General features: G+C 46.2%; 1 protein-coding gene across 5 annotated transcripts in view; it reads left to right on the top strand.

The window, feature by feature from the left end:
• LOC123762726 (vascular endothelial growth factor receptor kdr-like) overlaps positions 1 to 19,200 on the top strand; it is a 471,742-nt gene that overhangs the window by 320,539 nt on the left and 132,003 nt on the right. For all 5 annotated transcript variants that reach the window (XM_069332305.1, XM_069332302.1, XM_069332303.1 and 2 more), the window contains one exon: positions 16,513 to 16,719. In XM_069332305.1, coding sequence (XP_069188406.1) covers positions 16,513 to 16,719 — 207 coding nt within the window. The remainder of the gene's footprint in view (positions 1 to 16,512; positions 16,720 to 19,200) is intronic.

Below are 19,200 nucleotides of genomic sequence, written 5' to 3'. Positions count from 1 at the left end.
CCAAAGAGCCAGAGCTCAACCCCCGCAAGCACAATTAGGTGAGTACTGGGTACTAATCACCACCCATCAACACACACTGGGTACTAATCACCAACACCACCAACACACACTGGGCACTAATCAACACCCACCAACACACACTGGGTACTAATCAACACCCACCAACACACACTGGGTACTAATCAACACCCACCAACACACACTGGGTACTAATCACCACCACCAACACACACTGGGTACTAATCCACACCCACCAACACACACTGGGCACTAATCACCACCACCAACACACACTGGGTACTAATCAACACCCACCAACACACACTGGGTACTAATCACCACCACCAACACACACTGGGTACTAATCAACACCCACCAACACACACTGGGTACTAATCACCACCCACCAACACACACTGGGTACTAATCAACACTACCAACACACTGGGTACTAATCACCACCCACCAACACACACTGGGTACTAATCAACACTACCAACACACTGGGTACTAATCAACACCCACCAACACACACTGGGTACTAATCACCACCCACCAACACACACTGGGTAGTAATCCACACCCACCAACACACACTGGGCACTAATCACCACCACCAACACACACTGGGTACTAATCACCACCCACTAACACACACTGGGTACTAATCAACACTACCAACACACTGGGTACTAATCAACACCCACCAACACACACTGGGTACTAATCACCACCCACCAACACACACTGGGTACTAATCAACACTACCAACACACTGGGTACTATTCAACATCCACCAACACACACTGGGCACTAATCAACACCCACCAACACACACTGGGCACTAATCAACACCCATCAACACACACTGGACACTAATCAACACTACCAACACACACTGGGTACTAATCACCACCCATCAACACACACTGGGTACTAATCAACACCCACCAACACACACTGGGCACTAATCAACACCCACCAACACACACTGGGCACTAATCAACACCCATCAACACACACTGGGCACTAATCAACACCCATCAACACACACTGGGCACTAATCAACACCCACCAACACACACTGGGCACTAATCACCACCCATCAACACACACTGGGTACTAATCAACACCCACCAACACACTGGGCACTAATCAACACCCACCAACACACACTGGGCACTAATCAACACCCACCAACACACACTGGGCACTAATCAACACCCACCAACACACACTGGGCACTAATCAACACCCATCAACACACACTGGACACTAATCAACACTACCAACACACTGGGTACTAATCAACACCCATCAACACACACTGGGCACTAATCAACACCCATCAACACACACTGGGCACTAATCAACACTACCAACACACTGGGTGCTAATCAACACCCATCAACACACACTGGGCACTAATCAACACCCACCAACACACACTGGGCACTAATCAACACCCATCAACACACACTGGGTACTAATCAACACCCATCAACACACACTGGGTACTAATCAACCCCACCAACACACACTGGGCACTAATCAACACCCACCAACACACACTGGGCACTAATCAACACTACCAACACACTGGCTACTAATCAACACCCATCAACACACACTGGGCACTAATCAACACCCATCAACACACACTGGGCACTAATCAACACCCACCAATACACACTGGGCACTAATCAACACTACCAACACACTGGCTACTAATCAACACCCCATCAACACACACTGGGTACTAATCAACACACACTGGGCACTAATCAACACTACAAACACACTGGGTACTAATCAACACCCATCAACACACACTGGGTACTAATCAACACCCATCAACACACACTGGGCACTAATCAACACTACCAACACACTGGGTACTAATCAACACCCATCAACACACACTGGGTACTAATCAACACCCACCAACACACACTGGGTACTAATCAACACCCACCAACACACACTGTCTACTAATCAACACCCACCAACACACACTGGGTACTAATCACCACCCACCAACACACACTGGGTACTAATCAACACCCACCAACACACACTGGGTACTAATCAACACCCACCAACACACACTGGGTACTAATCACCACCCACCAACACACACTGGGTACTAATCACCACCCACCAACACACACTGGGTACTAATCAACACCCACCAACACACACTGGTTACTAATCACCACCCACCAACACACACTGGGTACTAATCAACACCCACCAACACACACTGGGTACTAATCACCACCACCAACACACTGGGTACTAATCACCACCCACCAACACACACTGGGTACTAATCACCACCCACCAACACACACTGGGTACTAATCAACACCCACCAACACACACTGGGTACTAATCAACACCCACCAACACACACTGGGTACTAATCACCACCCACCAACACACACTGGGTACTAATCACCACCCACCAACACACACTGGGTACTAATCAACACCCACCAACACACACTGGTTACTAATCACCACCCACCAACACACACTGGGTACTAATCAACACCCACCAACACACACTGGGTACTAATCAACACCCACCAACACACACTGGGTACTAATCACCACCCACCAACACACACTGGGTACTAATCACCACCCACCAACACACACTGGGTACTAATCAACACCCACCAACACACACTGGGTACTAATCACCACCCACCAACACACACTGGGTACTAATAAACACCCACCAACACACACTGGGTACTAATAAACACCCACCAACATACACTGGTTACTAATAAACACCCACCAACACACACTGGGCACTAATCACCACCACCACCAACACACACTGGGTACTAATCACCAACACCACCAACACACACTGGGCACTAATCAACACCCACCAACACACACTGGGCACTAATCACCACCACCAACACACACTGGGTACTAATCACCACCCACCAACACACACTGGGTACTAATCAACACTACCAACACACTGGGTACTAATCAACACCCACCAACACACACTGGGTACTAATCACCACCCACCAACACACACTGGGTACTAATCAACACCCACCAACACACTGGGTACTAATCAACACCCACCAACACACACTGGGCACTAATCAACACCCACCAACACACACTGGGCACTAATCAACACCCACCAACACACACTGGGCACTAATCAACACCCATCAACACACACACTGGACACTAATCAACACTACCAACACACACTGGGCACTAATCAACACCCATCAACACACACTGGACACTAATCAACACTACCAACACACTGGGTACTAATCACCACCCATCAACACACACTGGGTACTAATCACCAACACCACCAACACACACTGGGCACTAATCAACACCCACCAACACACACTGGGTACTAATCAACACCCACCAACACACACTGGGTACTAATCAACACCCACCAACACACACTGGGTACTAATCAACACCCACCAACACACACTGGGTACTAATCAACACCCACCAACACACACTGGGTACTAATCAACACCACCAACACACACTGGGTACTAATCACCACCACCAACACACACTGGGTACTAATCCACACCCACCAACACACACTGGGCACTAATCACCACCACCAACACACACTGGGTACTAATCAACACCCACCAACACACACTGGGTACTAATCACCACCACCAACACACACTGGGTACTAATCAACACCCACCAACACACACTGGGTACTAATCACCACCCACCAACACACACTGGGTACTAATCAACACTACCAACACACTGGGTACTAATCACCACCCACCAACACACACTGGGTACTAATCAACACTACCAACACACTGGGTACTAATCAACACCCACCAACACACACTGGGTACTAATCACCACCCACCAACACACACTGGGTACTAATCCACACCCACCAACACACACTGGGCACTAATCACCACCACCAACACACACTGGGTACTAATCACCACCCACCAACACACACTGGGTACTAATCACCACCCACCAACACACACTGGGTACTAATCAACACTACCAACACACTGGGTACTAATCAACACCCACCAACACACACTGGGTACTAATCACCACCCACCAACACACACTGGGTACTAATCAACACTCCCAACACACTGGGTACTAATCAACACCCACCAACACACACTGGGCACTAATCAACACCCACCAACACACACTGGGCACTAATCAACACTACCAACACACTGGGTACTAATCACCACCCACCAACACACACTGGGTACTAATCAACACTACCAACACACTGGGTACTAATCAACACCCACCAACACACACTGGGTACTAATCACCACCCACCAACACACACTGGGTACTAATCCACACCCACCAACACACACTGGGCACTAATCACCACCACCAACACAAACTGGGTACTAATCACCACCCACCAACACACACTGGGTACTAATCAACACTACCAACACACTGGGTACTAATCAACACCCACCAACACACACTGGGTACTAATCACCACCCACCAACACACACTGGGTACTAATCAACACTACCAACACACTGGGTACTAATCAACACCCACCAACACACACTGGGCACTAATCAACACCCACCAACACACACTGGGCACTAATCAACACCCATCAACACACACTGGACACTAATCAACACTACCAACACACACTGGGTACTAATCACCACCCATCAACACACACTGGGTACTAATCAACACCCACCAACACACACTGGGCACTAATCAACACCCACCAACACACACTGGGCACTAATCAACACCCATCAACACACACTGGGCACTAATCAACACCCATCAACACACACTGGGCACTAATCAACACCCACCAACACACACTGGGCACTAATCACCACCCATCAACACACACTGGGTACTAATCAACACCCACCAACACACTGGGCACTAATCAACACCCACCAACACACACTGGGCACTAATCAACACCCAACAACACACACTGGGCACTAATCAACACCCACCAACACACACTGGGCACTAATCAACACCCATCAACACACACTGGACACTAATCAACACTACCAACACACTGGGTACTAATCAACACCCATCAACACACACTGGGCACTAATCAACACCCATCAACACACACTGGGCACTAATCAACACTACCAACACACTGGGTACTAATCAACACCCATCAACACACACTGGGCACTAATCAACACCCACCAACACACACTGGGCACTAATCAACACCCATCAACACACACTGGGCACTAATCAACACCCACCAATACACACTGGGCACTAATCAACACTACCAACACACTGGGTACTAATCAACACCCATCAACACACACTGGGCACTAATCAACACTACCAACACACTGGGTACTAATCAACACCCATCAACACACACTGGGTACTAATCAACACCCATCAACACACACTGGGTACTAATCAACCCCACCAACACACACTGGGCACTAATCAACACCCACCAACACACACTGGGCACTAATCAACACTACCAACACACTGGCTACTAATCAACACCCATCAACACACACTGGGCACTAATCAACACCCATCAACACACACTGGGCACTAATCAACACCCACCAATACACACTGGGCACTAATCAACACTACCAACACACTGGCTACTAATCAACACCCCATCAACACACACTGGGTACTAATCAACACACACTGGGCACTAATCAACACTACAAACACACTGGGTACTAATCAACACACACTGGGCACTAATCAACACTACAAACACACTGGGTACTAATCAACACCCATCAACACACACTGGGTACTAATCAACACCCATCAACACACACTGGGCACTAATCAACACTACCAACACACTGGGTACTAATCAACACCCATCAACACACACTGGGTACTAATCAACACCCACCAACACACACTGGGTACTAATCAACACCCACCAACACACACTGTCTACTAATCAACACCCACCAACACACACTGGGTACTAATCACCACCCACCAACACACACTGGGTACTAATCACCACCCACCAACACACACTGGGTACTAATCAACACCCACCAACACACACTGGTTACTAATCACCACCCACCAACACACACTGGGTACTAATCAACACCCACCAACACACACTGGGTACTAATCGCCACCACCAACACACTGGGTACTAATCACCACCCACCAACACACACTGGGTACTAATCACCACCCACCAACACACACTGGGTACTAATCAACACCCACCAACACACACTGGGTACTAATCACCACCCACCAACACACACTGGGTACTAATCAACACCCACCAACACACACTGGGTACTAATCACCACCCACCAACACACACTGGGTACTAATCACCACCCACCAACACACACTGGGTACTAATCAACACCCACCAACACACACTGGTTACTAATCACCACCCACCAACACACACTGGGTACTAATCAACACCCACCAACACACACTGGGTACTAATCAACACCCACCAACACACACTGGGTACTAATCACCACCCACCAACACACACTGGGTACTAATCACCACCCACCAACACACACTGGGTACTAATCAACACCCACCAACACACACTGGGTACTAATCACCACCCACCAACACACACTGGGTACTAATAAACACCCACCAACACACACTGGGTACTAATAAACACCCACCAACATACACTGGGTACTAATCAACACCACCAACAAAGAGTGTCTCTGCTAACCAATTAGTAATGATTTTTTTTTTTTTTTTGAGATATATACAAGAGTTGTTACATTCTTGTAGGGCCACTAGTACGTGTAGCGTTTCGGGCAGGTCCCTGGAATACGATCCCCGCCGCGAAGAATCGTTGTTACAACCAAGTACACATTTTACTGTTGAGTTAAACAGAGGCTACAGTTAAGGATTTGCCCCCAGTAAATCCTCCCCGGCCAGGATACGAACCCATGACATAGCGCTCGCGGAACGCCAGGGGAGTGTCTTACCACTACACCACGGAGACACCACCGTGATTGTGTCAGGTATCCGTCAAGTGTGGCCGAGCCATCACTGTAAGGAAAGGGGTTCCCTCTGTAGTAAAGTGGTAGCGTGGATAACTCTTGAATTTGGAATTCCCTCCAGTGCAGTGGCTTGTTCTGCACATGCGCAGACCATTGTCACAGTGTAAAATGTGTTCCCTTTGAAAAAGTGTGTAAACATCAATGCAGTAAATATCTCAAGTAAATTCAGTTATTGAAAATATGTTTAAAAAAAGAATGTTAAATGTGGAAAGCCAGTTTGGAACTCCATAGGACAGAGAAGTGAACAATTTGGGGATATGAGTTTGAGTGACATATTGTTGGAACACAAGGCGTGTGGACAAGGAAGCGCTCGGCGACTCAGTCAATGGCGGCAATGGAGAAGGACTTCCGACGTCAGTGAGTCTATTACAAGTTAGCCTGTAGGGCTAACTTTTGCAGTGTAGAGTAGTGCTTGCTTTTAAATTAATTTAGTTGTAAGGTTCATATATATTTAAGTTGTGTACCTGCTCCTGTGTTTGGCTGTTTTAGGTGTTTTGTCTGGTTAATCGCAGTATGGGTATTGCTGAGGACGTGTTCTGTGTTCTACCAGTCATCGTCCCTGTTATTTAAATGTAAAACTTTGTGTTATAATTAATTAATATTTAACCGTTGAATTGTGAGGAGAGAGTAGAGTAAAGTAACGACTTTTGATTCCCAATTTTAGTGGGACTAGTACTCGGAGTAATTTTAATGGTTATGTTCTTTGAAATAATCACTCTCAATATAAGTGATCTTGTAAAGTAACTGTAACTTACAGGAATAAACTTTGTAAAGTAACGTTAAGTCGGGACTACTGGTTCATCCTTGACGACGAGCGGACGTCTGGACACTTGCATGGTCTTCCTGGGAGTCGCCGGATCACGTTCTGTCTCGCGATTTTGGATTATGATATTGCCGATTGGTATCCCTGTTCAACGGTCGGGATTGTTACGACGCCTGGCGCGCATATTGCCTTAGGTCACGAAGGAGAGTTGGTAGATTTTGACCGTTCTTCGGACGGGTTGACGGTGTCTGGCACCGGTTTGGCCGAGATGCTGGGAGTTGGTGGGTCTTGGTGGGCTCGTGCTGGGTCTTGGTGGGCTCGTGTTTGGTCTTGGTGGGCTCGTGCTGGGTCTTGGTGGGCTCGTGTTTGGTCTTGGTGGGCTCGTGCTGGGTCTTGGTGGGCTCGTGTTTGGTCTTGGTGGGCTCGTGCTGGGTCTTGGTGGGCTCGTGTTTGGTCTTGGTGGGCTCGTGCTGGGTCTTGGTGGGCTCGTGCTGGGTCTTGGTGGGCTCGTGTTTGGTCTTAGTGGGCTCGTGTTTGGTCTTGGTGGGTTCGTGCTGGGTCTTGGTGGGCTCGTGCTGGGTCTTGGTGGGCTCGTGTTTGGTCTTGGTGGGCTCGTGTTTGGTCTTGGTGGGCTCGTGTTTGGTCTTGGTGGGCTCGTGTTTGGTCTTGGTGGGCTCGTGTTTGGTCTTGGTGGGCTCGTGCTGGGTCTTGGTGGGCTCGTGTTTGGTCTTGGTGGGCTCGTGCTGGGTCTTGGTGGGCTCGTGCTGGGTCTTGGTGGGCTCGTGCTGGGTCTTGGTGGGCTCGTGCTGGGTCTTGGTGGGCTCGTGCTGGGTCTTGGTGGGCTCGTGCTGGGTCTTGGTGGGCTCGTGCTGGGTCTTGGTGGGCTCGTGCTGGGTCTTGGTGGGCTCATGGTATGCCCTCAGCCGTGGTGGGCGGCTGGCTTCCCTTTTGACGTGGTGGCACCAGATGCCTTTTTTGCGTGTTAGTTGGGGGGCCCAGTCCTAGAGGTAATGCTTCCCAGTAATGTGGTAATGCTGTGTGGGACGGGGCCGGTGCTTGTCACCCTGAGGGACTCTTGGAGCTCCCCCAATCATCTGCCTGTCTGTGTGTTTCTTTGTCGCGAGGCACATGGGTTTCCGCTGATAAGCGACATTCATTTCACCATTAGGCTTCGCCATTAGCCCTTTACGGGTACGCCGGAGCGCATCCGCTCCCACGAATGTCGTCGCTCCTAAAGCAACAACAACTTTAGGCCATAAACATAAACTCATTTCAGAGAATAGACACTATTATTTGCATTGTTGTTACATTAGCCCTGTTTAGTCCTAGAGGTGCAGTCTGCTCAGCTGTGTTGATTAGTAATTATTATTTGCCTAATTATAATATATATATATATATATATATATATATATATATATATATATATATATATATATATATATATATATATATATATATATATATATCCTTGAGGGACCCTTAGTTTCCAAGGAGTAAGGATGGACTTTCGATTTATTTCAATAGCTAGTACTCTAGGATGAGGTCCTAAAAGCTCCTATACCCTTACAGCAGCCATAAGAATTACATCCGTTTCTGTCGCTAAAAAAGAAAGATCTGAGAAGTGACCCTAGACCACCTTGTTTCCTCAATTCTAAATACAATCTTTGAACTCATTATTATCCCCAAATTGACTGGCAAAATGTCTAGGTTTTTTTCTCGTCGTGCTGTAATATTATCCACCTTGTGCAGTGTGAGAACTTATATATATATATATATATATATATATATATATATATATATATATATATATATATATGGTGTCCTATTTGCAAACTTCTACATGGGTACCATCGAGCAAAAAGTCTTAGTCGACATGAACTTGAAACCGGCCATATACTGCAGGTATGTTGACGACATTTTTACACAGGTACCTGATGTCAGACATCTGCAGGAGCTGAAGGAGGCATTTGAGCAGAGTTCTGTGCTGCGTTTCACTTACGAGACGGAAAAGGATGGGAAGCTGCCTTTTCTAGATGTAACAGTCATGGAAAAGGGCGGAGGTTTCCACACTGCAGTCTACACAAAGGAAACAAACATAGGAATGTGCCTAAATGCCAACAGCGACTGCCCTGACAGGTACAAGAGGAGTGTTGTTAACGCATACGTCGACCGTGCTCTCAGCCACAGCTCAGAATGGAAGCAAGTCGACGAAGAACTCTGTAGGGTAAGGCAGGTTCTAGTCAATAACGGCTTCTCCAATGGTTTCATCGAAGACATCATAAGAAGGAAAGTGAAAAGCCATGCAACCTCCGAAGAGACAACTAACACAACACCTATACCCCCTATTAGACTATTTTACAGGAACTTCTTTTCCACAGCTCATAAAACAGAGGAAAGGGTCCTGAAAGATATTGTTAATAGAAACGTTATCCCTACAGACAAAAATCAGAGGATACAACTGACGATTTACTATAAAACCAGAAAAACGGCCAGCCTACTCATGAGAAACTCTCCAGACACGAAACAGAACGCTTTAAAAGAGACTAACGTCGTCTATGCCTTCAAATGCCCACTTGGGGACTGTAAGCTCCAAAAAACCCAGTATATAGGCAAGACAACAACATCTCTTTCTAGGCGTTTAACGATGCATAAACAACAGGGCTCCATTAAGGAACATATAATCTCTTCCCATAACCAAACCATCGCCAGAGAAATCCTAGTAAACAACACAGAAATCATCGATAGATACAGCGATAGCAGGCGGCTTGACGTTTGCGAGGCACTACACATCAAGAAGTCAACACCAGCAATCAACAGCCAATTATTGCACAACTATATTCTACCCACCTCAAGACTCCGCTCCAATATAGAAGCATCAAGAAATATGGACCAATAGGCTTTCTACAAACACTTCTATTCAATATCCATTGTTTCGTGTTCTGTCTTGTGTTGATACTTTTAATACCCTATTAATATCCTCTAATGCCACATCATCCTTCCCACCTCACTCAAATGTAATGCCACATCACCCTTCCCACCTCACTCAAATGTAGATATAAAATCAGGGAAATGCAAGTTCTAATCAGTTGTGTATTTGTGAAGTCTTTGAAAATGTAATAAGTTTTACGAAACGCGCCCGTGTCGCGTCAGACTAGAAATAAAAATGAATTTTGGAGAAGTGATTTTTGATTTACCTCCAACAGTGAAGCATAATGTACGAAAGATTGAGAAAATTCGTGTTAGAATTATTAATCTTACTTTTTCGGTCATAAATGCCAACAAGCATTTAAAGATGCTTGGAAAGAAAAAAATATATATCAACCAAACCTGCAGTTCGAAAAGCTCAACAATATACTGAGCTCCTCCATGTTAATGGTCATGAGGCTACACAGAGAGTAACCACACTAACGTGACTGTATCAATGAGAAAATCAGTAGGAGCAGTGATGAGGGTTCGAACCCCATGCAGCGGCCGGGTGTTCCCACGCACACGCTCTAGCGACTAGACCACGACATGGTATATAAAAATTGCATAGTGGTGTGGTCCCTAGAAGCGTGTGCATAACAGGGGGGGTAGAAATAACCTAAGCTACTCTATCCATTTGAGATGTATTTATTGCTTATCTCAATAAACATACTTGAACTTGCGTGTGCATAGGGAACAACCACTGCATGGGTTCGAACCCTCATCACTGCTCCTACGGAGTTTCTTCGTCATGTCACTATTATGACCTGAGTGGTCATAACAGTGAAACAGAAAATGTTGCAAACATATTAAAAAATACATTGAGTCTGGAGGCAGTTGAGTGTGTATTGCTGCCAGACGTATAAGAGATTATTGTCGTATGTCCGGACTAGTTTTGAGAAAAGGTAATGTGTAAATTAATGAATAAATAAACAGGCAGAAGGGTACATTAAATATGGAATAACTATGTTGAGACTGGTGGTCAAATGAGTCACAGTAGACTGTTACGGTACGATTATTTAGGCTACTCTGAGACACCATAGGAACGTGAATTCAGTTGGTAACTGAAATGGACACAGGGAGGTCATGCTGTGTTGACTCTTCGGAAATTTACCTCAGGGGTGCCTCAAATATTATTTAAGCCTTGGCCATCGATCTACTTTAACAAGTATTATACTCCAGGCATACTCTACAGTTAATGTGTATTTACCTGAAGTTACTTGAGGGCCACTAATATTAGTGGCGAGGACAGAAAGCCGGCGGTTTGTCAAAGGTCCCCCCTATTTGCCCTGATGATCTCCAGTTGTATTTTAAAACCCAGCAGAGTTTTGGCGTTTACGGCTTCGGCGGGTAGGAGGTTCCACGGGTTTACAACCTTATGGGTGAAAAGGCATCTTCTGTTTTCTGTCCTACATTGTGGCTTGTTGAGCTTGAACCCGTTGCTCCTCGTTCATGTTACATCTGACCTTTTAAAGAAATTGTCGGGATCGACATCCTCCAAATTGTTTAGCATTTTAAAGGTTTTGATGAGATCCGCTCTGTCATGTCTGGTCTGTAGTGTTGTCAGCCCTGTGGCCCTCAACCGTTCCTGATAAGAGAGATGACTAAGCTCTGGGATGATTTTTGTTGTCCGGTGTTGCACCATCTCCAGAACAGCTGTGTTTCTGAAGATGAGGTCTCCATGCCTGGCTGCAATAATAAAGCTGCGGGCGCTCCAGACACTTGTACAATTGAACGACTACTTGATTTTTACTAGAAGGTCAGCACATAAAGTATTCAGTGTTTGCTGCCCTTTTATCATCAGTATTACTTTGTTAGTCTCATTTTTTTAGGAGTCCTACAGAGTCCTTTGTGTTGGTTTTACTTCATATATAGGCATAAAATGATTTTGGATCTTCCGTTGTTTTGGGCAAGTTTTCTTTCGTAGTTTCTTTTGGCTAATCTGATTTCCTGGGTGACTAAATTTAATGCCCTTTTATATATCTCATAATCCATGATGTTCATCGTGGATTTATACCGTCTCCAGAGGTTCCCTTTAGTTGTTAGCTCTCTTGTTACTACTTGTGTCATCCATCTTGTTCCCTTTCTCTTCTTTCTCCTTTTTGGCGCATATCTTTGTACGAGTTCAGTAATGACCTTTTTGAAATTTCCCCCATAATGTTTCCATGCCATGATCACCTATCAGCTCCCTCTATGAGGTGTTTTGTAATTCCTCCCTCATTCCCTGATTGTTCCCTCAGTGGTAATCTAGAAGGTCATCATCCTGGACCTTTACGAGAGTTTCTGTAATTGTATTCCATCTTAGAATATTGTGATCACACGTTAGGGTGATCTTTTCCTCCACTTGAATTTAATCAATCATGCTATCTTCTGATGTTAACACAAGGTCCAATTTGATGTTACCTCATGTGGCCTCTACCACACGCTGCGAAAAAGGAGTCCTGCACCAGGTCTAGAAATTGATTTCCTTCTGCTTGTGATGTTAAATTTCCCCAATATGGGGTTATACGTCTTGTGGTCAACGTCCCCCATTATAAGAGTTTGGGTTTGTGATGTAACATTCATCACATTATGCAGCTCAGTAACTTTCTCTGTTGATGCTGTGTCATCCCTGTAGCATACTCCCACTGTCAGTTTATCACTATCTTGAAGCCTGGTTGATCAGTCCAGCAACCAGGAGGCCTGGTCGACGACCGGGCCGCGGGGACGCTAAGCCCCGGAAGCACCTCAAGGTAACCTTAAGGTAACCTTAAGGTAGGATGTTGCACTAGACAAACTCTGAGGATCCCATGGTGTTCAATTCGTCATTGATGGTTGCATCCAGGTCCTGTTTCACATGAAGCATTGCACCACCTGTTCTTGTTGTTCTGTTGTTTCTGAATGGTGGGTCGTATCCCGGGAGGTGGAGTTATCCTTCAATAATTCTCTCGTCTCCATGTTTCACTGATGCCAATGATGTCAGGATTATCGGCTTCAGCATATACGGCCGGGCCTTTAAGATCTATTACTTTGGTTACACCTTGATGCTAACTTCCGACCCTACTCTAAATTAATATTAGATCCCCCAAAGCAGACTCAACAATATATAACACACACAATGCATCAGAGCTTTTCACCGGGCTTCTGGCATTTGTGTAGAACCAATTACAATTTCTTCCGTTGTTCTTATTGGGCTGAGAGATGGCTAGGTTATCTTGAGATGATTTTGGGGCTTTTTTTTTTTTTTTAGTGTCCCCGCGGCCCGGTCCTCGACCAGGCCTCCACCCCCAGGAAACAGCTTGTGACAGCTGACTAACACCCAGGTACCTATTTTACTGCTAGATAACAGGGGCATAGGGTGAAAGAAACCCTGCCCATTGTTTCTCGCCGGCGCCCGGAATCGAACCCGGGACCACAGGATTACAAATCCAGCGTGCTGTCCGCTCGGCCGACCGACTCCCTATTGTAATTGGCTCCTTGAATCTGTACATAACTATTCCGTTCATAGTCACTCATTAATTGTGTTCGATGGTATTGTTTGTGTTTAATGGCTTCAGATTCTATGAAGTCTTTTAGCATGATTTTTTTTCTTGTTCGATGATGAATTTAGCGTTCATGAAAATCATGAGGTGTTGCTCAGGGCTCGTCGTTGTGGCACAGCTCGGTGTTGCTGGTCTCAATACTGTTGATACTCGTCTTCATATATGCTTGCAACAGTGTGTTTACTAGTTGTGTTTACTAGTTGTGTTTACTAGTTGTGTTTACTAGTTGTGTTTACTAGTTGTGTTTTTTGCGGGGGTTGAGCTTTGCTCTTTCGGCCCGCCTTTCAACTGTCAATCAACTGTTTACTAACTACTATTTTTTTTTCTTTCTTCTTCTTCCACACCCCACACACACACCCCAGGAAGCAGCCCGTGACAGCTGACTAACTCCCAGGTACCTATTTACTGCTAGGTAACAGGGGCACTTAGGGTGAAAGAAACTTTGCCCATTTGTTTCTGCCTCGTGCGGGAAACGCACGGAAACGTGCGGGTGTTTACTTTGTCACAGGTACTACACTGAAGATGTTATACCCCGGTCACCTTGTTGTTCTTAGTTCAGTTTCTGTGGTGTGTATATGCCACCCGTTCTCGCACTTTCGTACAGTTAATATTGACTTATTAAATAAGTGCATATGTGACATACTAATTTATTGTGAATATTTTAGTTTACCTTGAAAAGCTTCATAGAAAACACCGACCTTACCTAACCTTCTTAGTATGTTAAGATAAGCATCTTATTGCTTCTTAATTACAATTATTACTTAACCTATTATAGGTATAGGTTAAGTAATAATTGTAATTACGAAGCAATAAGATGCTTATCTTAACATACTAAGAAGGTTAGGTAAGGTCGGTGTTTTCTATGAAGCTTTTCAAGGTAAACTAAAATATTCACAATAAATTAGTATGTCACATATGCACTTATTTAATAAGTCAATATTAACTGTACGAAAGTGCAAGAACGGGTTGCAACATTGTACAGAATGTTTAGTGCACCGCTAACATATTGGCCTCGCTGTGGTGATATTTTCTGCTTATTCTCTTTAAGAATGAGCTTTCACTCTAGTTGTTTTTGTGTAAATTTGAATGATCCTCATTCCTTGCTTTCCTTATTCCCTTATTTATTTCCTTATTCCCCAATGAAATGCATGGGACACAAGTTTAGAAAGGATTATGACGATAAATTTCAAGGAACTACTAGTAACAATCCGTAATGGCTGGAGAAACAATGTTCTCAGTGTATCTGGTTGTTTGTCCTATTATCACAGGCAAGATGAAGCTGGTCTCTCCGTAGCTGGTTGATACCTGGTTGATGGGGTTCTGGGAGCTCTTCTACTCCCCAAGCCCGGCCCGAGGCCAGGCTTGACTTGTGAGAGTTTAGTCCACCAGGCTGTTGCTTGGAGCGGCGATGGTAATCAATCGTGTGTAGCTAAGCTTCCTCTTGACTTTGTACTTGAATTTGTGTCAAACTTGTAAGGTTATAAGTGTCTGTAAAAAGAAAGGAATCATCTCTCGTTTTTTAAATAAATTTTATTGTATGTTCTACGTCTCTGAACCTATTTCTAAAATTATAGCAAGACTGGAGCCAAGTCTGAAGAACAGTCCAATTTCAATTGTTTCCTGGAACAAATTGGATAATACACCATTAATTGGGAATCTCATTTTCATGCCATATTACATGTGGTTGACAATTAAATGGAGAGACAAAACAGGAGTGCATGCATAGGGCGTTCAGGTCAGCGATATTGTGCTGGGTGGAAGAGAATGGTTAAAGGAAGATGATAGTTTATCCTTCAGTAACCCCAAGGGTCCATGCGACACAGGGGAGCCGGTCGGCCGAGCGGACAGCACGCTGGACTTGTGATCCTGTGGTCCCGAGTTCGATCCCGGGCGCCGGCGAGAAACAATGGGCAGAGTTTCTTTCATCCTATGCCCCTGTTACCTAGCAGCAATATAGGTACCTGGGTGTTAGTCAGCTGTCACGGGCTGCTTCCTGGGGGTGGAGGCCTGGTCGAGGACCGGGCCACGGGGACACTAAAAGCCCCGAAATCACCAAGATAACAGCTAAGAGTCGGAAGTTAGAGAGCTGGAGCTCGACCTCTGCAGACACACGAGCGCATGAAATAAATTAACGTTAATTGTTGTTTTCAGGTGTTGAGGTGCTGGACTCGACCAAACCTACGGGAAACAAGCGCTACAAACACGATGCGATTGTCGAAGACGGCATCTTGACGCTGACCATTGACGCCCCCACCGTGGAGGACATCGGCCAGTACACCCTGGTGGCCAAGGTCATCAACAACAACAACAACACAGTAGCTGCCTCAGACAACATAACAATGTACTTCACCCCACCAGGTTAGTCTTCTCATTTCACTTTTTCATTATCTATATAAACGAAAATGTTCATTTGTTCAAACTCTTAAATCTCAGAAAGTTGTTCACTGATTACTTTGAAACTTTGACACAACGATCCATTTGAATATGCGCGTGTTTTTATATACCTACTGTATACATGTCACACCTGTGACAGGTAAAAATATGCTTAAAAAAAGTTTTTCAAGTGAGGGAATGTGGTGGGGAGGACGAGGGGACGGGGCAGGGGAGGAATGGTGGGGAGGACGAGGGGACGGGGCAGGGGAGGAATGGTGGGGAGGACGAGGGGACGGGGCAGGGGAGGAATGGTGGGGAGGACGAGGGGACGGGGCAGGGGAGGAATGGTGGGGAGGACGAGGGGACGGGGCAGGGAGGGAATGGTGGGGAGGACGAGGGGACGGGGCAGGGAGGGAATGGTGGGGAGGACGAGGGGACGGGGCAGGGAGGGAATGGTGGGGAGGGCGAGGGGACGGGGCAGGGAGGGAATGGTGGGGAGGGCGAGGGGACGGGGCAGGGAGGGAATGGTGGGGAGGGCGAGGGGACGGGACGGGGCAGGGAGGGAATGGTGGGGAGGGCGAGGGGACAGGGGAGGGGGGGACTGGTGGGGAATACGAGGGAATGGGGGAGTGGGGAGGAGGGGGAAGTGGGGGAATGGTGGGGAGGACGAGGGGGGTGGGGAGTGAGGGATGGTGGGGAGGACGAGGGGGACAGAGAAGGGGGAAATGGTTGGAAGGACGAGGGGATGGGGGAGGGGGGATGGGAGGGGGGACGGGGGGATGGGTCGTTAGTTCTAGAGTCAGCAAACCAGACAATCTCTATATCTCCACAGACAAGGAACAAGAAAAAACATTGCATACCCACAAGCATTGTGAAATTAAACGTATTAGAAACGTGTGCTTTCTCTTTTCTTTCTTTTCCATTTAACCAGACTGAGCCACAGCAACCCGTGACTGGGTACGGCTAGTATAAATAGTTCTTTAATGTTTTAAACTGAGATATGAATTGATTAGTATGCATGTGGGCTTGATGGATGTAAACAAGATTAGCATGCACATGTCTTGATGGATGTAAACAACATTAGTATGCACATGTAGCTTGATAGATGTAAACAATATTAGTGTGCGCATAGACTCGCTGCCGGCGTTATTGCTAGCTGGCCACACACAGTTTTGTTTCATGGAAACTTAAGATTCTGAGCATCCATCAGCTCAAATCATCGCGGTTTTGTGAGGAAGAGCGCATCAATACTCCAAGACGCAGATAATATCATGCTTGGAAGGAAACAATACCGATTTCGTCTACAATTGATGGACAAGCAACGTTGTTGATTATCTGCTGTCCAGTATTCTGTGCAACCCAGTACGCAGGTGACCAAACTGTCGTACAGCACTCGTCGCCCATGACCAATGTTTTATTTTTTTTTTGTGGGGACCAGATCACTTCGAATCCAACCCTGAAGGGCGAGGCGATAACCTGCGGGCATCGCCACAAGTGGGCACCTTAGAAGGTGTACTGAACCCTTTCAGGGAAAGGAAGACCAAACAGCTCAATTAGGTGTTAGGTATCCCTGATTCCATCTGGGGGAATCATTTTACGACTTCTGTTGGAGGGGCATAAATTTCTCCAGGCCTAGGAGTGTCTCAGGCATTAGGTAGGGCAGTGAATCAGTTCTCACTATGTGGAGACGTCATGGTGAAGTCAAAGAGAGAGAGGCAGTGGAGGCAGCTTTCAGATGAGGAGGAACAGTGGACCGAGGTGCAGGAGGCTCCGACGAACACTGCTATCGAGGCTTCACCACGTGCCTGTAAGTAAGATTCCAGATAAGGTACCAGTTAGACACCAGACATAATGGACTTAAAGAGAACAGCATCAGTCACACACCAGCCAGTTTCAGACAATGCTTCTCTGTCCACAACCCAGCCACAAGACGACAGTATGAGTCAGGAGAGGACACCACCAGTCACACACCAGCCAGTGTCAGACAATGTACCTCTCTCCACAGCCCAGCCACCGGACAACAGTATGAGACAGGAGGGGACACCACCAGTCTCACACCAGACATCGCCAGACTCTGCACATCTTCCAAAATTCAAGATAATGCAGACAGACCACTTTCCTCCAGCATATGGAGTAGTAACGGCATTGGAAAAAGAACAACCAGAGCTCAAACTTTCCATTACAGTCAACCTGAAAGGAGAAATAATAATGACACCACAAGACCAACAGACTGCAAATTACTTAGAAAAAGTAACAGTTCTGCAAGGGAAACCTATATGCTTGGAAAAGCTGGACCCTTCAGAAAGACGCACACGAGTCATGCTTTTGGGATACCCAATCGACTTTCCACTGGATCCAGTACTAGAACACAAGCAAATCCTGAATGCGGAACGATGCCGCACAAAAGTAGATAAGGCAGTGACACGTCAGGTTCTGGTGACCGTCATGGGACATGTGCCAGAAACA

The sequence above is a fragment of the Procambarus clarkii genome, chromosome 27, assembly GCF_040958095.1.
Source record: "Procambarus clarkii isolate CNS0578487 chromosome 27, FALCON_Pclarkii_2.0, whole genome shotgun sequence".
Taxonomy (NCBI): domain Eukaryota; kingdom Metazoa; phylum Arthropoda; class Malacostraca; order Decapoda; family Cambaridae; genus Procambarus; species Procambarus clarkii.
This window is presented reverse-complemented; position numbering and strand designations above follow the sequence as displayed.